At 41.1% G+C, this 24,137-nt stretch overlaps 4 protein-coding genes across 4 annotated transcripts; 2 read left to right on the top strand and 2 right to left on the bottom strand.

Annotated features, from left to right (window-relative positions):
* Nucleotides 1–13,538: 13,538 nt before the first annotated feature.
* On the top strand, nt 13,539–13,925 carry N7495_007407 (LysM peptidoglycan-binding domain-containing protein; the record flags this gene model as incomplete). Its single annotated transcript, XM_057210058.1, has 1 exon — nt 13,539–13,925. One exon carries the CDS (start codon nt 13,539–13,541, stop codon nt 13,923–13,925), a length of 387 nt encoding a protein of 128 aa, XP_057059601.1.
* A 4,533-nt stretch (nt 13,926–18,458) lies between these two features.
* N7495_007406 (uncharacterized protein) lies at nt 18,459–19,550 on the bottom strand (the record flags this gene model as incomplete). Its single annotated transcript, XM_057210057.1, has 2 exons — nt 18,459–19,157; nt 19,239–19,550. The coding sequence occupies 2 exons, from the start codon at nt 19,548–19,550 to the stop codon at nt 18,459–18,461; spliced, it is 1,011 nt and encodes a 336-aa protein (XP_057059600.1).
* Nucleotides 19,551–19,996: 446 nt separating this feature from the next.
* Nucleotides 19,997–21,847, top strand: N7495_007405 (uncharacterized protein; the record flags this gene model as incomplete). The annotated part of the gene is made up of 1 exon (XM_057210056.1): nt 19,997–21,847. One exon carries the CDS (start codon nt 19,997–19,999, stop codon nt 21,845–21,847), a length of 1,851 nt encoding a protein of 616 aa, XP_057059599.1.
* A 681-nt stretch (nt 21,848–22,528) lies between these two features.
* Nucleotides 22,529–23,210, bottom strand: N7495_007404 (Glucoamylase; the record flags this gene model as incomplete). Its single annotated transcript, XM_057210055.1, has 2 exons — nt 22,529–22,833; nt 22,916–23,210. 2 exons carry the CDS (start codon nt 23,208–23,210, stop codon nt 22,529–22,531), a joined length of 600 nt encoding a protein of 199 aa, XP_057059598.1.
* Between the last annotated feature and the right edge of the window lie 927 nt (nt 23,211–24,137).

Genomic DNA, 24,137 nt, shown 5'->3' with positions numbered 1-24,137 from the left:
CTGCCTGACTTCTAGGCTTACGCCTCTATAGGTGACCATCTAGACCAGTCTCTCTCGCCTGCCGGTCGGCGTCGAAGCATCGTTGGCGGGATAGCGAAAACAGGACCTATTTATAGTCTAAGTACTGTTTCTTAGACTAATCGGTTTATTTGGATCGAGATAGGCAGTAGGTAAAGCTCTATATTTAAAGCTTCTGCTGCCGTTATCCTGAAAGCCCTACTCATAAGGCATGCTGCCTGCTTTTGAATTGCCACGAAAGGGTAATATATTTTTCTTGCTCTAGACTTGCTAATGAGCATAGGTTGGTACTATATAGAGACGCTAAAGAGTATCTATGGAATGATGACCGCTTAGTAGATCCTTTATATTATATAGAGCGAGGCTCCCTATGTTGACCCCGCCAAGCTTCGGAGTGCTTAGAGGGAGACGCTCGCCTTGGCCATAGCTTTCTCGCGGTGATGGTGGAATTCTAGACCCGGATCTAGCTAGTAGCCTAGGTATCGCTCGGCCGTCCTTGTCGCTGTTATGGTATATCCTTATAGAGTCAGGGATGTGTATTCTGGGTCGACTTCTTTAGTATTCATAAAGTATATAAGTGCGTATTTCTTCGGGTTAAAGACGGATGCATATTTCTCGGCCTATTGATCGGATTTATAGTATGCCACTCTAAGTTTCCTGATGGTCTCGCGTTCGCTATCGCCTTTAGCTATAAAGCTAACATCGTCCACCTAGCCATTACTAGTGATACTTGGTATCAGAATTTGATGTTAAGGCGCCTAGTGAATTACCATTTCTTGGTAGTCGATCTTATGCTTTTAAGCGCGTATACTAATATCGAGAGGATATACCTATCATATAGGATGCTTAACTAGGGGGCCTATCTTCTCGCTATAATAGGTTGGCCGCACTACCTAGACCATCTAGGAGATTACCGGAACGAGCGTCCTATAGTCACGCCTATCTCGGAGTAGTCTAATACTAAGCATCCTTGTCTAATACTACTCTTCTATATCGGTTTAGGGTGTTTATAGGATGATAGAGAGGTTGTTAGATTACTTTAAGTGTTTATATCTTATGCCATCGAGATGTACCGTACTTAATAAGTCATCCTTTAGAAGATGTTAGTATATATCCGTCGATATAGGGCTCACTTATAATCTTTTGTCTTCGACTGTATAACTCTTTAGTATATATAGTATACTACGATAGCTTATTATCTATAGCGGAGGGTGTTTATAGACTTGTTCGGCATACTAATTCAATTCTTAAATCTCGCGAAATATTAATGGTGTATACGTTGAAACAAGATAGGCTATAAGGTAGCAGTCTATTATAGTCTGAAACCCGGCGCTTAGCGTGTGCCTAAAGGCATATCCTACTAGGCATGGTATTAGTAACTAGATTAGGAAATGAATTCTGACTTACCTTTCTAGGTATCGGGCTGATAGTCGGACCATCCCTATAGGATTGACCTAAGGTGGTTAATGGATTAGGCTGGTCGTAAGTGCGGTGTTTAGCGTAGTTTTTAATTATATTTAGCTGGCCAGGACCTAGCTATAAAGGAAGAATCGCTTATATTATCCTGGTGAGAAAGAGACGCAACATTTGGTTGGCTTAGTAGCTAAGCTTATAGGTGTTGACGTAGGGGATATAGTGATATGGTTAGGACTTATGACTTTGACCCTAGCTAATAGATATAAGTAATATCGAAACACTAATAGGCAACGGAGCTAGATAACTTCATCCATATAGAGGTATATGATTCGTATTAGTGAGTAATAAGCATCAGCACCAAAGACTAAAGGCGAGGAACTTATCTTAGGCAGGGTCCTATAAAAGCAGAAGGGAGCCTTTTATAAATATATAATGCTTAAGCTATAGGCTCGAAGACGCAGCATTCCTATCTCACCAGCGGCGGTGATAAGCGCCGTGTCAACGAATTTGCTACTACTGATTCTAGTACACCATAGAAGAGGGTTCTAATGATGTTTTTGCCTAATGGTAGCATTAGTCATGAATGGCAACATATATATAGTGGTTAAAGATATTTAATGCGCTATAGAGGCGGAAAACTGGCAAGCTATCGAAGGAGATATCCTATATAGTTGTTAGAGGCAGGATAGACGTAATACTTAGGCGATTATGACGTAAAGCATTTTATCTCAGAAGTTGACTAAGGGTCGCTTTATTCATTTATCGCCTAACTATAGGGAGTTGGCGCTATTGCTGGTCCTATAGAACGGGATGAACGATATACCTACGATCTGTTATTATAGGATAGTGTATATATCTTCGAGGTTACTATTGTTAAGAGCGATGACTCTATCCTATCTCTAGTAATAAAGGCTTCTACTAGATTTAATAGGGGTAGAGGAAAGTATAGAAAGCGACCCCCGAAAGCGATAAGCCCTATAGTAGATCTCAATGTTTTATAGCCATCTTTTGGACTAGTCTATGGCGATCGACGTCTATCCCTAGAAAGCAAAATCTAAGTATTATCGAATCGGCCTTCAGCATCCTTCTTACTTATACCATCTATAGGCGTGGAAGCTAGACTCTTCCCTCGATACCTAAGCTTATCAGACTGACTTTTGATCACCTTAGTAGGTATCGCGCGTTATCAGTCGTTATATTGGTTATATAGCTGATTCAGCTTTCCGATAATATAGAGTAGATGCTAGTGTTCTTAGTCGGTACTAGTAGGTAAGGCGAAAGACTAGAGTGATTGGGCGATTTAGATCACGTCGACCTTCGAAACCGTTTCTAAAGGAATATATATTGCTTTATGGCTAGGGTGGCACGATATAAGACACACGCGAGGCTTATTAAACGTCATATCTTCTAGCGTCTTAGCTAGTAGCCCTATAAGATAGTTAGTATATATCTAATAATAAGGGTTCACTCACGATCTTTTTATCTAATCTTATCCTATACCTACGACCGACGATACTACTAGGACGTGAAAGAGTCGTTTTATAGAAATAAGTCTTAACTCCGAACCGACCTAACATATCTTCCGTCTTATAGTTTCACGAGGTTATAAGGTTAGTTTGGTCCGTCTATCTTCCGGCCAAGACTATGGTAGACGATGAATAGGTAGTAATTAAGCAGAAGTACTAGGCAGGCGTACCTTTTTTTTAACGAATATCTAGCTATATAAGACTAGTAGCGGCGATAAAATATATAAGTAGCTAGCTTAAGGTATAATCAGAACACCGAACCATTCAAAATAACGGCGATATATATAAGGGAAAGGCTCGAGGATGGCGGTTTTCTATGCTCGGAGGTCTCGCTAGATGATGATTGCTAAAGGCATTGTTTGATAAGCACTTATTAGTAGAGAACCAAAGTCCGGGCTTATAACTTAGATCCGTCCTATTGATATAACCTGGCTAGTCGTTATGTTCGTTGTTTTAGCACTATCCGATAGTATAGGGCTAATAGGGAACTTACCTATAGGCCGCCTTACTTATACTCTTATGATCAACAAACTAGTCAGAAGTCATGTTATTAGCTCTACTCGATAAGGCATATAGATAGAGCACTCACTAAAGGATTCTCGCTAGTTAAGGCTTAGGCTCTAGCCCATAGTCACGAAGACGGATATAGTAGAGTGAACCACTAGTGGGTAGAGGGGGCTAGGTGACTCGGTGGCTTCTATATATACCAAGGATATTAGTCATAGCGAATACTAAGGGTTAAGGAGAAGTGACCTATCATCCGCTATAGCAGGGCACTTTGGTTTTAGCTTAAGGGAGCCCTTTAGATATAATAGGAAGAGAATTATTTCGACCGAGAACTAAGGGAGGAGGCCATATTTATAGGTCTCTTAACTAGTCTTGTTACCACCTACTTTATATTACCGCGGTGAAGTCTTTATGGTCTATCACTTTTTAGGGGCATCGAAGTTGCCTATATAAAATCAGGCCTATTAAACCTCGACTTACTAAGGTAACTAGCTAGGCGAAATCCAAATATAGGCCGGTGAAAAATGAATAGTCATCTTAAGGGTAGATGCCCTTAAGTAATTCACTAAAATCTGAAAATAATAGTAAATTATTAGAAAAAAAATATTTCATATTTAGTTATTATTTATTTTAAAGAGTATTGATTAATATTCAACCTTGTCTTAACAGCCGTACTTTCAATAATAGGTAGCGATCATCGCCTAATTATAATAATATGCCTTTTTATCATCACCCTCTGAACTTTAGTATTAGCTATTGATCTAAAATAGAGGCCGACGATCATGCTATGTTTTAAGTAAGTCGCCTTACTTGTTGATGACGGATTTTTAGGGTCTAAGCCATCGCCCACTTAAAATATTTCTACTAAGTATACTATAGCTATGCCATATTGACTATAGTACTACAGCTCTTATTTTGACCTATCCTAGACAACATATATCGATGATTAATACTATAAGCCGACTTAAGCCGATACTAGCCCTTATATTTAGTAAGTCTCGAATACTAGGTCCCTAGAACTACTAAGCTAAATGGTCAAGGGGCGCCTAATAACTATAATTCTATACCTAATATTTATCTATACTGCTTTTCGGGACTGATATTATCAGAATATAGAAATGCGATTATCTCACTATCTACTAGTATAGATATAGCGATCGAAAACCAGAGTCGGTTTAATTATATTAAGGCAAGACAGAATAAACGGAGCCAATCTAAATCTAAAAACCCGGCGTAGTGTTAGAGACGCAAATAATTCCTAGGTGTATTCACAATATTACTGATGTACTTAGTTTCTCCTATATAGAGAATCGAGCTATTTAAATCCCTAGCAAACCTAAGCCACTACGGATTCTTGTATTTTATGTTTATATTAGCACAAAGAGGTGGCTATAGGTATATTAGAGGCTATAATAAAACCTTACTAGTATAGGCAATTTCAAAAATAGGACAAATCAAGAAGGAGGGTGGTCTATAGAGGTTCATAACTACTTAATATTAGGTGAGGAACATTCGATAGTATATGGTCACCCCTATTTCTAGCAGCTATTAAAGGGATTAGTTAGATAGAGTAGTGAATACCATAGAGAGTCGCTATAAATTACTTATCTCTAATTTAATCTATTAATCCCTATATAAATTTTCGTCGAGCTTAGATTCATATAGAGGAAAAAACACCTAGAGGTAAAGGTTAGATGATATTCGCGAAGATTAGCTAGAGCGACTTATAAAGCCGAAATATATAAATTTCTTAATAGATAGGTCTAGTAGAGGTAGTTCTATATAATCATAGGTTTTTATAGTTATTTTAGCTTCGATACTAAATTCAGCGGTGATTCTTATAATAGGTAAGGGAAAGAACGATAAATTTATAGTTTCAAGTAACAAGATAGAAGTAATAAGGAATAGTAAGACCTAGTGTATAAAATAGGATAGAGACTTAGAAGATACTCGGAATCAGTCCTAGATTCATGAATCCCTATCCTATTTATAGTAGGGTTGGTTTCAGGATCATCTTAACCAGTCCTAGGAATAGTAGCGCTCCTAGAACTCTTATATAAGATCCTAGGGCCAGACTTTCGCTTTCGTTATACAATCGCAAGAGCCTTTAGAGCGATATATTATAGTCTAGGCAGTTAAAGATCGCGAAAGAATCTAGTGATAAACGCTTTTATGAATTTCAAAGACTAGGAAACAAGGTCAAAGTAAGGCGAAGGAGACTATACTATAAAGCTTTAGTAGCTATTCGCCGCGAGTTCTTTAAGTAAGTCGGGAATCGGATCATTAAGAGCAACGCTACAGGGAAACTAATCGAATACGCACCTAATACTAGTAGTGCGCAGCCGGAAAGATTCGCCCTAGCTGCTCTAGAGTTCCCGAACCAGGACGTTAACAAGATCGATGATGATCAATTGATTAAGGACCGTATTCTATCTCTAGAATTATAGTTAGAACTTAATAAGCTCCGCTAGTAGCCTATAAGCCTATATTCGATTATAAGAGAAGAAAAGCGAAAATTAATAAACAGCCTAAATAGAAGGAGGGCGAGGTGAAAAGGAGAAGAGGAGATCAGTCTCTATAATATCTAATATATATAGAGGACCCTACTGCTCCTTGGTCGATGAAATTGTTACGCTACTCTCGAAAAGATTAACTCTAACAGCATTTCAAGACGATCCATAAGCTAATAATATTATTTAGTAAGAATAGATATAAATATAATATCTTAGGCTATGCTATAATAATAACTTCACTTCCCTACTATAAGTCATATCTCTAAGAAGGTAATACTATCGAGGTTTTAAATATTAGATTCTATATTAAACTATTCAAGTTGATAGAGGATATAGCGCTGAAATAGTAGTTACGTGGTTAGTATAAATCCAACTCATCTTAGCTTCTACTAAGTCCTCGACAGGGTACTCCATATCTTCTAAAACTATATAGATCTATTCATAGTTAGGAGTGCCGCTACCTAAAGCCTTGATTCTTAATTTAACGCACAAGGTGAGAATATAGTTCTCGCCGTTATTCTATATTACGACTATACCCTATTTCGCGGTATTAGCTATAATATAGATATCTACTATGATACCACAACCTTCCAAGATGCTGGTAATCTCGCCTTCGACATCGTCTAATTTAAGTGCCCCCTACTAGATACCCTATATAATAAAGATAAATTAATCATACTTTAAACCATACTTGTCTAATTTCGTGTCCTTATTTTTAATGATATACTTCGTATAAGCCTTAGTGGTAGTTAGGATAGTGACTATTATGGTAGTACTGATAGACTTCTTAGTAGTCGTGGACGTCGTTGTCTTAGACTTCGACGTTTTAGTAGTGGATTTAGATATGGTTAAAGTACTAGCCAAATCTATAGCGTAAACTACTATAATAATAGTCTTTTCGGCGGGATCAATTATAGCAACAACTATGCCAAGGGTAATAGTTGTTATACCTATAACGCTAGTAGGGATAGTGATGATATCGCTATTACCGAGTATAATAGCGCCGTCGGAACCGGCTATATAGGTGGTCCCGGCTGCAACAACCTCCTATAGGATAGTCGCTATACTACTAGTACTATATTAAGCACCGTTCTTACCTTAATCATTAGTGGACCAGATATTAGTATAGTAGGTAGCACTATAGTAGAGACCTATAGTTATCGTTATAGCTATTATATCATATCTAGTGACCTTAGCGGTGCTTATAGTTAAGTATGTTATAGCACCATAGGAGACCCAGTAATTAGTAACCATTGATTCGGAGCTATAGGTGGTGGAGGAAGTCGTTATCTCCGATATAGATATAGATAAAGGCTTATAGTTAGAGGTACAGAGAGTACTATAGGATTTGGCGGTGCTAGGACTACAGGTAGGCGATTCCTTTACACTAGTATATTTAATAGTCTTTTTCGACTTTTCGTTGTCCTGATCATCACTCGGTGGGTAATCAATCGTGAAGATATTAAAGAGGGTGAAGCAAGGGAGAGTGGGAACCGGCGGCAAGTTAGGTAAAGGCACTATTAGCAACGGAATATTAGGAACTAATACTAGTGACTAGTAGAAGCCACTAGTATTAATAGGCACAATTTCAGTAGTGGTTGTTTTATCATTGACCTTGGTTGTCGTGATAGTAGTAGTAGTATTAATGGTAGCCAAGCTATTAATCTGCTGCTCTAACTAGGTATATATGATTATGCTAGATATAGAGGTTGTCTCTAGCAGGGTATTTATGGTTATAGAGCTAGACTCAGAATCGGTAGTAGGCAAGACCACAACTATAACTATATTATTGGCCGCTATGCTAGTGGTGCTGACTAGGTTTTCAACGTAAATGATTTTCGTGACCGTCTAGGGCGTGGCAGCTAGAGAAGGAATACCTATGATAATAGAAAGCCCGTTTATATCACCGACTATAGTAGTGCTATCCATAACAATATAACTATTGCTATCAACAATAGTGTATGGTATCGTAAAGGGTGTCTTAATAGGAGGTGGATATAAAACCATAGGCAGATTACCATCACTACCGAGGATTATGACCGGAGAGGCACTATAACTGCTGGAAAGGGTGTATTTTATGGTGGGGATGCCAGAGGGTGGTCCAGACTACTAGAAGTAGCTCATATAGCTAACCGCTCTTAAAGGCACGTGCACCCAGGAAGTGTGCTGATAACCTCCCTTATTATAAACATATAGATAGGGAGGGAAGTTAATAATAATCGGAGAATCAAGGGTGTTGGTTGGCTAAACCATCGTGAAGGGCGGGTAACCAGCCACTTCTAGGTCAGTCTTATTAAAGATGGATGGGCTAATATAAATGATACTAGAGCCGGCACTATCTTCGTTGCCGTCCTCCGATTAAAGATCAACAGCCTAGTCAGCTATTCCTAAGAAGTTCAGATTCTTATATAGGGTAGTTCGCACAGCTTTGTTTATATCGTTCATATATATAGCCTATTAAGTATCGTTAAACACCAAAATATTGCTATACGAGCCGTTATCCTAGTGCTGCCCTATAGTTAGGTTCTCTGCTATCACTAGCTCTAGCTTATAATTTGAAATATATCCTATGGTATTAGTATAAGGGCCTAGCTAAGCGCCGGAGTCAGGTCTGGTATAGGTGCATATATTAGTCCAGCAGCCAGCCTCGGTCATCTTAAAGGAGCGGGCGTAACTAGCTACTCCGATAGCCACTTTATTTAAAGAAACACCCGCCTTAGTGATCATGGACATAGCGCTAAGGGTTTCGGTCAGGTTGATATAGGATCGCAGATAGTTGCCGTCTAAGCATCCATCGTCTAAGTAAGCATTGCTATAGTCCCATTAGCTATATAAGTCATAGGTCATATAAATAATATAATCTACTATAGTACTGATTGCCTTAATTAGGAATCGCTCGAGGTACCAGAAGGAAGCTAGGGCAGTGAGAGAAACTATCTTCCCTATTGGCATTAAGGCCTTCAGCAGGTCCAGTGTGATATAGTAGTTGGTACTATCTGTAGTAGTTCCTGCTAGGATACCCGAAATATCTGGCTCATCGGGATACTCCTAGTCAAAGTCCACACCATCGAGATCCCACTCCTCCAAGAACTCGATAACGTTGCTAATCAAAGTGTCTCGATTAGCTATAGTAACAGCGTCCCAGAAGATCGTATAAGTATCCGTATCAATAGAGAAGGACCATCCGCCAATCGACAAGATACGCTTAACCCTAGTCATATTTAAAAATAGGGAAAGCTGATCTTCAAGACTAGTAACATTAATAGCATAGTTACTAGTGATAGTGGTAAAGGTAAAGTAAATATAGGAATAGAGTGTGGTGTTGATTTAATCAACTAATATGGTCAGGCACGATCGGGTTTAATTAAATGCTTTAAAATAAGCGATCGAGTATGTTTTAGATAGAGCGTCACTAACAATAATATCCATGCCGTAGTTAGAAATACATCCGTTCTAATCCTTAGCTATTATTCCTAGGTTACCTGTCGTCGAGTTAGATTTAGTATAGAATTCTGCGGTGATACCATATTAGCCCTAGATATCGCAGCATATGTTAAGAGGGCACTCGTTAAGGATGCTTAAATCGGTACCATATGTTATAGTAGCGGTTCCGTTGACCTAAGGACTATATATAGCGTTTGAAATGATAGATAGCATTAGTGGCCATCCGCTGCTTAAGCAGATATGGCTGCCCACCAGCAGGTCTCCACAGCCTATCTAGCCCTAGGTTCTATTAGTTCTATTATTCTAGGTCTCAATCTCGTTAATAGTGATATCGTATACCGCCGCTAGAGCACTATAGGTATCATCAGTCTATACTATATACAAATAGTAGTTATCATCGGAGTCAGGCTTAGGTGTATAATCAGGCATACTTCTATTTATATAATAGATGTGTTATCTAGCTTTAAGGTCTGTCATATTGATTAAGGAATTATACTCGTCAAACTTAGCAACTATAATACCATACTTATTAGCTAGAAAGGTCGGTTCATCACCCAATATAGCTTAAATGGTGGTGCATTCGTTACTATCATCACGGGCTTATAGTTAAGTGTTCACCGCACAACCATAGTAAAGAGAAGAATACGAGTAACTATAGTATAGATAAGAAGCCTAGCGTTTTACACCGGGCAGGATTCCTCTCCTAGCCAAGTAAGTAGAGTTGCTAGTAGACGATGAATTTTGAGTTAAGGATAGAATCAAAAACGAGAGAGTCTGCCAGTTTTAAGTCGATCCATCTATTAAGGCTATATAGCTACTCTGGCTCTAAGACTAGATCGCCTGCTGCACAGAAACAAGATCTCCCTAGGTACTAATATATACACCGAGGGAGTATCTAGCTGCAGGGTCTTCGGTCTGAACGACGGTTTCCTAGGCAATGGTGCCGTCTATTTCAATTTGACTAGTAATTTTTTCGAGTATAGACGAGATGACTCCCTGCCTATTAAGACCAGAGCCGATAAAGACACCAACTGCCGCCTAGCCTAAGTAGGCGATCTAAATCGCGTCGTTACATCCGGACTTAGAGATGTTAAAGAAAGTTTAGAGTTGTTTAAGGGCATCAACGACGTCTAATACACTAGTGGAGGATATTGAACTAGACGAGGCCAGCTCTAAAGAAGATATAGCTAAAGACTGATTGATAGAAAATGGCGAATAAATGGTACCTTAGGAGTTCTCTGCGACTAAAGAAGAAGAGGAATTAAAGTCCGTAGTACAGGCCGCAATACTGATATACGTATTTGGATCATTCAGCCTATTAAACAGGTTGAAATCAAGCAGCATGGTGTTATTACATAGATTAAGTCGACCAACGCTATGGTATACTGACCAGGTAGTAGAGTTGAGGCTAGTGCTACTATAGCTCACTAGGCATCGACTTCTGCTCGCGGTAGGTAATCTAGGCTTAAAGTTACTAGCAAGGGCGGAGGCCATTATACTCGCTACATCAGCTGTTTAGGTTATATAACGCGTGGTAATAGGGTTTGCTGCTAAGTACGAGCTAATAGACGAGTAAACCTCAGCTGAATTCACATCTGATGATAAACAAGGCACGGCCTAGGAGATAAGTGTCCCTGCCAAGAAACCGGCCAAACTACCGGTCTATCGCATGATAAGAGGAAAAATAGAAAAGAAAAGAATGAAAGTTCACAAGAATGAAGCCAATCGATAAAAGCAATATGAAAAAAAGGAATATAATAAATGAAAAGACCACTTAGGGTCAAAAATAAGAGGATAGCCTTCTCCTAGGCAAAGGTAGGTAGGTTGATAGAGAACAGAGAAGAGGCTCTACTTCCGAGGCATAACCATTTAGTATATAAAGGAAAGTTAGGACCAAAAATAGTTTAATTCTATATATAAGATGCCTTAGAACTCATAATTAATTCTCCGTATCCACTATTATCGAATAGGCTAGTTAAGAATGCCGGTTTTAGGCTAGTTTTTAGACTAGATTTCTAGATTAAATTAGGTCAAAATGATTTAGAAGAAGGAAGTGCGAGATAAGGGACTTTTCTAATTCGTTTACATCTATTATCTCAACTTCTGCTCTACCATATAGTCACCAAGGCTCCCTATCTGGTATAGTCTTAATTACTAGGCGGTAACTACTTATATTCATCAGTATAGAGAGGAAACAGAAAGGGACGACTAGTCTTATAGTAGACTAGTAGGAACTCGGAATCTAGCCGAAGTCGAACAAAAAATACCGGACTAAACCACATATAAGCTTTTTTTTCAGCTGCACTAAATAAGCTAGTTAAGGTTCTAAGGATAAGCGATGTTTAAGTAGAGACATACTAGTATTAATATTTCCACGAAGATTTTTAAGCCTAGGTGCTAGGGCCGTTTAGTATGAAAAAACACACCCCACCTAAGTAGGGTCTCTATATAACACGGACTAATTCTTAGCGAGGGCCGCGGCACTTCGCGGAATAATCCAGATTTATAGCTAATTAGGCCATATAGCGAAGACTTCGTTTAGCGCGAAAAGATAACTTACTCTCATTCATTGATTTCCGGACATCAAACCTAATAGATAGTAGTTTAAGCTTAGAATATTCGCCCTTATGGAATAGGTATATAGCCGGTACTAGGTAATCCACTATAATCCGGCCGGACTACCTGACTTTTAGTGGCGATAGAAAATACTAATTAGGCACGCTAGAATATATATATATATTAGTGTACTATAGACATCTAGATATTACAAAATCATAAGAAAAGAGAAGGAGTGCCTAGTTGGGGACTCGGACCTACCACTAGAGCTCTGAGATATCTTTAAAAACCATATATGTTCCACCACCTTTAAATTTTATATGATATAACTTGAAATATCTCGGTTTTAGGTATATAAGTAGCTCTACGGGTATGGTTTTTCTAGAAAATACACACCCGCAGCGCTCCGTAACATATAGGCTATAAGGGTTCCTAGGGTCACGGCCCCCGGGGCAGAGCTATCCGAGATTTCCAATCGGATCAGGGCCCTATAATATAATTTTAATTTAACGCTAGTAACCCCCCTATATAATATAAGGCTGATAAGCCTCGTGGATATTAAGCTTAGTATTTTTCTTGGCAGGATCGACCCGCTTACTAGTGAATGTGCCTTGTTTCTAGATTTCGTTAAAACATCCCTTATTAAAGACTCTAATAAATAAGTGGCTTCTATAAATATAAATATAACCCCGTTACCACCTTTAGGTAATAAATTCCCCGTCTAGCACTGCCCGGCCCTAACGCCTATAGCTAGCCCTAGAGTAGGATTATCGGAGTCCTTGTCCGAGTCTGTTCGTTTCCGGGAAATCGAGGGATACCAGACTTTTAGAGCCTTAGAAGAGGTGCACATGTGGAGTAGTGGAGTCTTATTATATATATAGTTCGGGGCAATTTAGTTTAAGCCATAAATCCAAGTTATTTAATTCTAAGATTAGGTATCACATATCTTCTGGTTCTTATTTATTCCGAACTTAAACCCTAAATCCCAACTCAAAAATCTAACCTTGGAAGTTCCAAATCCAAGTTCCTTCTTCAAGTCCCCAATCCAAGTTCCTTCTTCAAGTTCCATGTATACCATAAGGCCTTTCTACTAGGCTCTCTCTGCCCTTAGCCTTTCCCTAGGGCAGGCTGTAGGCTATCTCGTTAGCCCGGCCGGTGTGGCAGCCCTAGGAAGTAGCGAGGATTGCACTCTATAGTACTTATATCAGGAGGGGTCGACTTATAAGGCGGTCGAAGTGCTATACAAGATTTCCGCCGCCGAGTTTAAAGAATAGGTAATGAAATAACGCTCTCGGTTCTAGGATTTGCACTTTTACTAATGCTTTACTAGAACCCGCTTATGATGGATCTTAGCATAAGCTGTGAAATGCTTCCTGATCTATACTACTGCGTGTAGGTGAACTTTATCGCTAGCACTTACCTGCCCTTAAGTTACCTTGTGGCGTCATCTTCTAGGGTAGCACTTATAGGCTTTAGCTATATCCCGACTCTAACTCCCTCTTTGACCTCAACTTTAACCTCTTCAGCCCTCTTAACTCCCTCTCCTATTTAAACTAGTATGGTGAGTGACTGCGATAAGTTTTATCTAGTCGTCAGTGGTGATGATTATGTAACTATCGCTAGCGGCTATAATATTAGTCTGACCTACTTCTATGCCTGGAATCCAGCCGTTGGCAGTACTTGCGCCTCTCTCTGGGTCGGTGATTATGTCTATGTTGGCGTGGAGGCGAGTAGTAGCTCGGCAGTGGTAATTACTACGAGTGCTATAGCCTTTTTGACCACTATAGCGACTTCTAGCTCTTCTTCCGCGTCACTAGTCACCCCTACACCTATTAAGAGTAGTATAGTCGATGACTACAATATGTACCATCTAGTTATTAGTGGAGACGAGTATACAACCATCGCTAGCGATGCTAGAATCACGCTAGATGAGTTCTACGATTAGAACCCTATTATTAGTAACACTTACAGCTCTCTATAGGTAGGATATTATATCTATATTAGCACCTCGTGATTGGATAAACTAGAACCTTTGATATCATTTTATGTCTATATGTCCTAATTCTCAGGCTGAAGTCTCAAACCTGAAACCTATGAATAAACCATACTAGGTAGTGAATAAGGGGAACGCTCGAAGGCAGTGCACTCTAGGTGCATAGGTCAATCTAGCAATATAAACCAACACCACAGAAAAATCTAATAGCGTATATCAAGGGTGAGAACCCACCCATAGGGGCCCGATGAGAGAGGTGTCGGAGTGTGTATTTTCTCTAACTAATACTATCTAGTATAAATGGTACTTCTGATACCATCCCGGGACTAAACGTGACCTATATGGTCTTAAGATATATAGGGGACATGGTTCCCCACTATAATAGTTACGTGAAATCTATTAACGTTAAAGATGGAAATATTTGGACCGATTTGCTTAACTAGAATATAATATAATTCCAGTATTTTTAGATCTATATATAACATACATATTTGATATATGATCTTTTATACGACTCGACTCGGAACAACCTACTGGTACTAAATATTACCTAATAACTTGAATTCAATATAAAGGACCTTCGGACCGACTCATTCATAGAAGTTGCTGGTATCTTGATTTCTAGTTACCGGAGTAAGTACCACTAGTGACCCACTATCCTTAATTCTTTGATGTTCGGCATTTACTACGGAAATGCTGGTATATAGGACAGCGTTCGACGATTTTCGAAAGCTCAAAATATCTTCGTCGTCCATTATTTTTATTTTTATTTTTAGAGATTTCACAACCTTAGCTTCCTTAGCAAAATCAGTGCTAGTAGTGTGCTAGCGTCTTAATATAGGTAGCGTATATTATAGGGCCAACCCCGGTGGGCCCTGCGCGGAGAGCTCCGCGGGATGAAAAAGGAAAAAGGGCAATATGCCAAGGTACGGGATATCCGGACGTGAGCCGGGACGATCGTTATCAAATCAATATGGCGCGTCAGTCATTAGATGCCGCAGCCGCAGGGCTCTAGTACGCGGGATACGGAAGGTCATGTTGGACCTCTATAACCTCGGATGCTCCCTCCGTAAGTGGACTCAAGCTGTCCCTAGTTTTCATATCCACGCCCAGATAGAGCTTAGCATTAAGATGTCGGCTTTTAGGATTCCGTGCGGATACCAACTAATGGTTATATATAATGTATACCTGAGATGTAAATCCCTCGATCCTTTTCCTGTTCCCCCTTATATATAACGGCGACCGGTGTGAGGCGCTTTCTGTGGTTGTGGCTATCCTATATGGCTATAAGTATTGATCTAGATATACATAATATATGGGAAAAAAAACGAGTATGTTAGTTTAGTCAGGACTTGATTACCATAAGCTCCGAACCTATGCACATGTTAAACATCGATGGACTGGTCGAGGCATAGGTCAACTCCGGAGAAAGCTATAGACTCGAGACGATTCCATCGTTCCCTAGGGCCCCAGCGACCGAGGAAAAGAAAAGAGTCCGGCCGGGAACAGCTTAGGCGAACACAGCTAAACCCGCGAAACGAGAAGGGAATCCTAAGCTGTTAGTGGATATATACTCGGGTATAGCTATCTTTTGCCTGCTTACCAAGTCTCCATCGTAGGTGCCCTATGCGCTTTTCACGTATACTAGGCTCGGATAGGTTTAGTGCATATACACCGAACCAAATCAAGTCTCGTTTCCATCTTTACCCATTAAGGTTATGAGGTTCTGAGGTTCCTCGGGCACGCCATTCCTTTAGTAGAGCAAAGGATCACTGTTTAAGTGAAGGCTCTACTAAACACTATGGCTATCAATTCCAAGGTTGCTCCGCAGCTAAGTATTAGTATATATTATATAGAGATAGTAGGGGTTTTCTTTTTTTATGTTTCATTCACAGCTTCATTTCCATTTTATTTTTTCTAATCTGAAATTTGGAATTTGTTGTGAAAATTAATCAAAATTTGAGGCACCAAGTTTCGACTAGGTTTTTTTGGGTAGTTTATTAAAAGTTCACAACTATTTTCTAGTTTTCAATATTATTTTGACCGTCGGTGAGATCCTGAAGTTGTACTACTATAGTTTATTATAGGGACGGATGTTTTATCCGAACTCCCTTTATGTCTCTATATGCGCACTGATTGATACACCGAAGTCTGATACTTTATAGTTATTACCTAGTTTGGTTAGCTCTCCTAGTTCCACGCTAACTTATACTAGTATACTTAGACTTGGTCATTAAAATATTTAGGGTGTTTTTACCACCACTAGTGCTAGTGTATAGGCTTATGGAATCTAAAAAATAAAGGGGCTTAGTTACTTATAAAAAATGATACTTAAAATACGAATGCCTGAAAATTAATAAAGGAATAATGGTAAAATGAAAAACTACATTTAATACCCACTCTAAAGGAATTTAGTATAGTACTCGGAGTCTAGAAGTAAGAGTATACTATATAAATATCTGCCTTGGGCGGTTAAGTCTATATTTAAACCAGATTTACTACATCTGCCCTAATCACTATCCTTTAAGTTCATGGCACCTCATTCTTTTTGATTTTATATATTCATTTTTATTTTTACTACTTATCTATACTCCTTGACTTTCTTTTTTTGTTTATCGCTCTTTACTAAGCTTGAGCATCTGAGCCATGATTTACCTTAATCGTGGTTTCACTCTTGTCACTCTTTTTTTCTTCCTCGTTGCGCTCTTTATGAATGTTTTATAGGCCCGAGATGTTCCATTAAACATAGAGTCAACACTCAACATAGAAAATTTCCGATTTAATCTAAGCTAGAGTCTCCCGAAGCAGGATTATGTCCTAGCCAGCCGTGCTGTTAACATTGCCACCCGTACCGATGCCTCAGAATATATAGGGTATACGGCAAAAGGAGAGAATCTTGATTATGTGAGCTAAATGGATAATGCTGCTGCATCAGCCAAGCTTCAGGGAGATCCAGCAGCAGTATATACGACCACGGCCTAGCTAAAAAACGCTGGTTAGATACTTATTATAGATTCCGACGAAGAAATCGTAAGCGATCGGACGAGAATTAGTGGCTACTTAGACGATGAGGAGGATAACGATGATGACGAGAAGTTCTATATGATAGATAGGATCAGCGTGGATTTAGCTAATAACAATATTACTGATTAGAAGTAGGTGGTTAGTGAAAGTAGGGTGCTTGATAGTGATATATATATATAGCATCGCGCGCTATCTTTAGATACTCTCCCTTATCACTATTCTATCGATGTTATTCTCCGATGAACGGACTAAGAAGAAACTTATAAGCTAATTAACAATTTCTTTTGTTTAGGAGTATACCGAAGCGGTTGAAAACATCGATGACAAGGCCGAAGCTTAGTATAAATATTGGTATAATGTCGCAGGTGGCCTTATTACTATAGACTATACGTGGAGCCCGAGTTTCATCATAAGTAAAAATAAGGATAATGATTGGTGGCCTAAAGATATGACAGCTCCCGCTGTTAGTAAGCTGTCCGATATGATGTATATCGAATAGGCAAGCTAAGCAAGCGTAGCGGGTATAGATGTCGCTACTCTACAATATATCATTCAGTTGAATGTTGTGAACGTGGGATCGAGACTTGCGATGAACATGGCTATGCAGGCTCGGGATAATGACTGGTCATCGCCCGAGGTCTTTACACAGGGATCCACAGAATTCAACGCGCTGCTTAGATCTCTAAATGGTAATCCCTAAGCGTGGCTACTCATCAATCACAAAGCAGATCTAGGTGTAAAGACAGTTTATAGTATTACGGTATGGACGAGCAGCACTATCGTCTTAGGTCAGAATAAGATCCAGGATGATGATGACGCGAAGACGAGAAGTATGTGCTGGGTCGAAGACGCATACTACTACGGACTATGTCAGCATATGCTTTTCACTTTCGAGGATATGTCAACCAGCACCGAGGACGCTATGGATCTTTCTTAATTTCTCTCCGGTGCTGGATGAAAATTGACTAGACAGAAAAGACGATAACCTTAAGGGGGATAGATACTAGGGATGTCCAGAGATACCATTTCATGTATATATCCATAGATACATGATATAGTAGATGATGTCCAGCTTCGTGATGAAGAGTGCCTAGGTGTATAGTGCCGTCTGATAAAAATTCGCACAAGGTATAAGCCCTACTTATTTACTGCCTAGCAGAATCTTTAAATCTTCAATCATATTCAGTATTTAGTATGCCAACCATGGTTTATTATGACCTGAGCTACCCTACGCAGCATAGTGAAGACAACTAACAGCTACTCAATGCTTCCCACCCACAACTGACAAATGGACTAAAGCACCCCTACCCTGATCATTCGGACCAAGGAGTCGCGGTCAATGCTTTCAGCCTCTGGCTACTGATGGATGATGATTGGTTAGAAAATCAATGGATATATGTTCTAACTATGTTATGGCTACGGAATCATCCCACTTAAGGGCCCACCTGCTGACTCATCCCCTCATCTCTCCTTCCCGATCCCTGCCTCCTCAATAGTAAGAGCTAGCTTTTCCATAACATTAAACCCAATATTAGACCATGCTAGCTGAGCAGTATCTACTAATAGCTCTAGCGTATCGTCATCATTAGGTAAATATATGAGCTCAGGACGTAATCTTAATATCTCTGCCTTTAAAAGCGCCCATATATTCTCAATAGGATTTAGATCAGGCGAGTAAGGTGGCCATATCATTACAATAAAGCCAAGTGACTCTAGTGTCGCCTGAATAAGACGCGCGGTGTGTACAGGAGCATTATCCTGCTGAAAAATAGCACCTTCAATACCATTCATCAAGGTCGGTAAATATCGACGATAAACAGCATCAATAACACGCGCAGAAACACCACCTTTAGCAGATTCAGGGTCACCATCTAGAGCAACTAGAGGTGTGCGTCGTAAAGAGCCAGAAAACGCACCCCAAAACATCTGCTTAACCTGTTTACCGCGCGCAGGAATCTGCTGAATTTGGCTTGTTTCAACACCATTAGGACCTTCATATCGATCGCATTGATCCTTAGGACGTATAAAAGACCATTCCGGACGCTCTCCAATACCCCTTTCAACCGTAGTCTCATCAGACCAGAAGACGCGACGCCAGTCGTCAGGAGAAAAATACTCATATTCACGCGCCCATCTTAGACGTTTTTCCGCGTGTATTTCCTTTAGTAGAGGACGTCTTATCTTCCTCCATTTCCGGAGATTCCGAGCTTGCATTAGACGTCACAACGCATCACGTCCAACCTTATTATTAATAAGGGCAAGAAGCTCTCTAATCAAGATATCAAGATTCTGCTCAACCGCGGTATAAAGAGACGTTTTTTCAGCTTCAGTAAGCTTAGAAGGACGCCCAGAACCAGGAACACGGTGGTTATCGACACCGCGTTTAGCTTCCATTCGCAGGGTGCTCTGAATAGAAGACACAGGGATATCAGGAAAGGCATGCTTGTTAATAAGACGTGCTCCCCAGCCATTCATGCGTTTTAACTCGCAAATTCTAGAGCGTGTCGAAGGTGACAGCTGAGCTTTAGGTTGACGACGTGGAGGAGTAGGCATAGTAATGGTAAGGTGGGTAAATAGTAGAGTAAATAATAAGTTGAACGCAGACGCGTTTGTTTACAGCTAGGCGGTGTAAATAGGCGGTGTAGAAGGCAATGTACCCATGTGCGAATTTTTATCAGACCCCACTGTAAGGGGGTGAAATAGGATACCGGGAAATGACTCTTCCGGTGACTTACCTGTGAAACATACATTAGTCAGCACGTACGAGTTCCCAAGGTTACCAACCTGGAATGGTCTTTCAGCGCGCTCTCTTTTGTTTTCTCTAGTAAGACAACAATCCTTTCTTATCTTCAATCATATGTGACCACTGGTACTGAGACTGGGATTTCTCAACGATGGATCAGCTACCACTAGAGATCAGGCATATAATCGCCGATTGGGTGAGCCTCTGTGTCTGAAGTAATAACTTGCACCTCTAATTCAAGCTACAGACAGGACATATGTCCAAAAGAAGCCTTAAAGCGCTGTGCCTAGTCAACCGTGAATGGAATGAAACTGCCAAAAGATTCTTGAATCAACATATCATCATCCGCCTGAGAGATGGAAAAATCCCTATCATACCGGATGACCAACGTATCCTCACACAAGCGAGACAAGTGAGCCTTGTGGCAGAATTCACGCCGCAGTCCGACCGTAAGACGTTTCGCCCCAATTGCATAGGTCCTCAGACCAGGGAAAGGCTTGATCGGGAGTACTCCGACATTCCCCGTGTGCTGGAAGGAGCTTTCTTAAATGATCGAAACGTCCCCAAGGCTGGTTTCTACGTTGGGGGTGATTGGAGTCCTGTCATCGATCTGATTCGACGAATACCTTATTTGCATGATGTGAATATATTTGTTTTCTATGGTGGCCCGATCGAGCTCTTCGAGGCTCTTTCGCAATATCACCCTACTTGTCGAGTGTCTTTCTTCAGCACTTTGATGGATCGACACCCACTTCGGGGGTGTGGTATGTTTCCTATTATTCACCCAGTGTGGCCTTCCTCACCGATGCTATATGCTGTTCATTTGACCGCTTTGGAGGATAGTGATAGGAGCCCACTTTTTGTGCATCCGGATAGAACGCTACAGAATTTTGTGTTATATGCGCCTAATCTCAAAACGATTGCATTACGAATTAGTTCTAGGTGCCACCCTCAAACTCGGCGAGAGCACCTCAGAGGCTTCGGAGTGGATAAGGAAGCCAGAAGTGACAAACCGCCTGGACCCGGTAGAATAGAAACCATGTCATGGCCTCTTCGCACCGAAATGACAGCTGAGCAATTTCAGGATTGGCAAACAATCACTGATTTCAGTATTCTGAGATCGTTGAATTTTGGCTGTATTCGAAACTCGACACTACTGCAGTCTATCGTGGATGATCACCCATTTCGACAGCTAAGGCGACTCACTGTTGCCTTAGTTCCACGAAAAGATGACGATGGCCCAAAATTTTGGCAAGCTGCGGAGTCAATGTTTAGTTCGCTACCCTGTTTAACACATCTTTCTTTACTTGGGATGTATACTGCTGAGTTTGCCAACAATGTGATAGGCTATAAACATGGACAGACTCTTGTTGAATTGGGATTGCATGGGGAAATACAACCTGAATCATGCTCCAGAGGTAGATCTATATCTCGCCTATGTGAAAAGGGGCAGGTTGGACCTATATTTTCAACTAAGCATGTTCGATGGTTAGCAGATTATTGCCCATCTCTTCAGAAGCTACAAATCTGTGTACAGGGATATCCAGATCCCCAAACAGATATGTCGAGTGCTCTGGGCCGGTTTCCATCCCTCAAAAAGCTGGACCTTGTGTTGAATTGCTTACCACAAATTGATGCCAACAGAATGCCAGTCCCGCTGCGAGAATTGACTGAGTTTGAAAAGGGCATGGCATCGGATTCCAAGTGGGGTAGTGATGTTTGCCCTAGATGGTTCATTCGAGACTGCATGATCAACTGTGCTATGAGCGAAATTTTCGTCAAGCAATTCTTCACACAAATACGCACATCCCAACAAAGTCTTGTCCAGCTTGTCATGGAGCCTCTTTTTAGCAATGTGTACCAGCATACTGAATTAGACCAGTACTCCTCTTTCCGCGGGGGAGTAAAGAAATTCATCAACTATGGCTTTTTCAGTGAATTGGCGTCTGTCTGGACGGTCAAACAAGACAATGATACAGAGCTGCATGCGATACGCAAGGAGCCCTTTAATCCTGCCTTTCTCAATTTTGATTACCCAGATGAGATATTATCGATTTTCCGTTCTACCGATATATGGGAGACGACGCCAGACGTCAAAACTCAATAGCTTGATTGGAAAGACCACGGCGACCAGGTACACTGTCAATCAGGCTCGGATTGATGCGCTAGCAACCCTCGAAGCCTCAGGCTCCAGGATTCATCACTGGAGAGGAAGAGATGGCTAGTTATTTGTCCTGGGTACTTTTCCGGAATGTACATACTTCCCGATATCTACACCTGTGCATATGTATAACGTCCACAGGCTTACTGGTAATAATGTGGAATGAGGCAATCAAAGCTTAGAACTTGAATTAAAACATCCCAGGGTCGGTCCTCAAATTAATCAACCATAATTAGTCACCTTCAAGGCTTCCAAGGATGGGAATGGAGTCAAACTTGAATTTAACTTAAACATTTGAATAGTTAACCTTGGAAAATTGGGCAGACATGGAGTATCCCCGCAAGCTCAAGAGTAGCAAGGGGATATATGACGCCGCTCTTGCGATGATTTCCTGGTCATTCCCGAGGTCTCAAGCTCTGATTGTGGGATTCTTGAAAGTCTAGATATCGTTCTTGGATCCGACTTTAGTTTCCCCAAATAGAAACTTCAACTTTGAATCATGCGATATGGTCTTTATTTCGAACTTTATCATGGGATGCCTGTATTGAAATAATTTGTCTCGCGTACAAACTTTGACCATTTACAGCGCCTCTGCTCTTCTGGTCAAGATGTAATTCATAACATGGCTCAACTATCCCAGGTATCGTCAACTGTGGCAGTCGTCTCTCCACAAGCTGCAGGAACGGTGTCTGGTTCGTTATCACTATCCGCCCAGACCACAGTGCCATCACTCTCGACGAAGATATACTTATATTTAAAAAACTCGCCCGCGGTCAGACCAATAGTGACAAGCCAAAGATGATCTGAGTCAGTATAGTCGTCTGCACTCAATGCTATCGCATCATCTGTATCCCAGTCACCGAGCGCGCAGATGGAGCCAGAAATGAACATGTTCTGACCATACTCTGTCGTCGCGGTAAGGTCGAATGTAACTGCGACAGTTGTAGGGGTAGTGCAAGCTGTTGTGGTGGTGGTGGTGCTCATTGTCTTCGTGCTAGTGGGTGCTGGTGGTACTTCCGGTTGTGGTAGAGCCAGGCGAAGAAGTAGTAGTAGTACTTTCGCTACTGCCGCCGGTCAACGTAGCCGGCCACGCCGTATCTGTGGCTGTGCTATATAAGCCTGTTGCAGAGCTCGAAACACAGGTTGCTGGTACACTGCTGGCGCTGGTCTCACCCCAAGGGGCAGGAACCACGGAGTTTCGGCGCATCTTAGCTGTCAACAATGCGGCGCATGACCAGGTCAGATCGCGAGCGGACAGCTGGTCATCATCAGATTTACCGTATTGCTCTGACAGAAAGCCATTTGTCATCGCATGCTCCTGGTAGATGATATTAACGTTATTCCCGGTCGCGCGAGCGATGCTCCGAGAACTTGGAATTTGGTCAATTTACGATCTCAAATATCAACAGTTAAATTTGGGATTAATTGCTAAACAACTTTGTGAGAACATGGAGAATAAGTATGCCCTTTGGTTCCACAGCCAGAACAGGTGACCTGGCGCCGTATGGTATGTACAGGGGGTAATGCAGGCTCTGCTGGTGATTCTGCAGCACCATCTGCCATAGATATCGCTGTCTTTCGTCTTTTTCCACCACCCCTAATCTCTTCCAAACTTCGCAGACTACCTTCATGCGATATCTGCTTCCCACCCGAAGCCCTTTTCTTGACTTGCTTCTTATTAGTAGTCTCTACCTGGTGCAACAATCTTGGATAAAGATGAGCTCATGAGTTAGCCGTATAGAACCCTCTACCTGCTTTGCTCTCTTTCTGCCAAACCCGCTCCCTCACAATCCTCCTTGGAGATGCCATCTACAGCAGTCACCATCCAATCCATATCTCCGGCTGAAAAGGACCTATGCGTTATCCAGGCGAGCAGAGTGGATACAAGCAAAGCGCACCGCAATGAATGACGATTCGAGGTGACTACATCATCAGGTGCAATTCATAGTTGACGAAGCAAGCACGGCCTAGGCACCTGGGCGATATAATTCCGTGTGGGCAGGGACGGAATCACGAAACCGACATCTTCGTAATGCGACACCCTACATCTTTCACTGAAGGGACATTAGAGCCAAGCAAAAGGTGTTTGTCAGCTCCGTGCGATGTGCCTGTAGCCAATCAGGGGCTAATATTTGATTTGAGACAACCTTGGCTGTAAATGACGATAACGGTGGGCATGGCCCTGCACCCCACTTGGGTAAAATGAAATAGCTGGGGTCTATTCGGTACTTTGGCC

This window comes from Penicillium taxi, assembly GCF_028828555.1.
Source record: "Penicillium taxi strain IBT 34144 chromosome Unknown utg000005l_segment0_segment0, whole genome shotgun sequence".
In the NCBI taxonomy this organism is placed as follows: domain Eukaryota; kingdom Fungi; phylum Ascomycota; class Eurotiomycetes; order Eurotiales; family Aspergillaceae; genus Penicillium; species Penicillium taxi.
The sequence above is the reverse complement of the archived record's forward strand: the minus strand, read 5'-3'. Positions and strand labels throughout refer to the sequence as shown.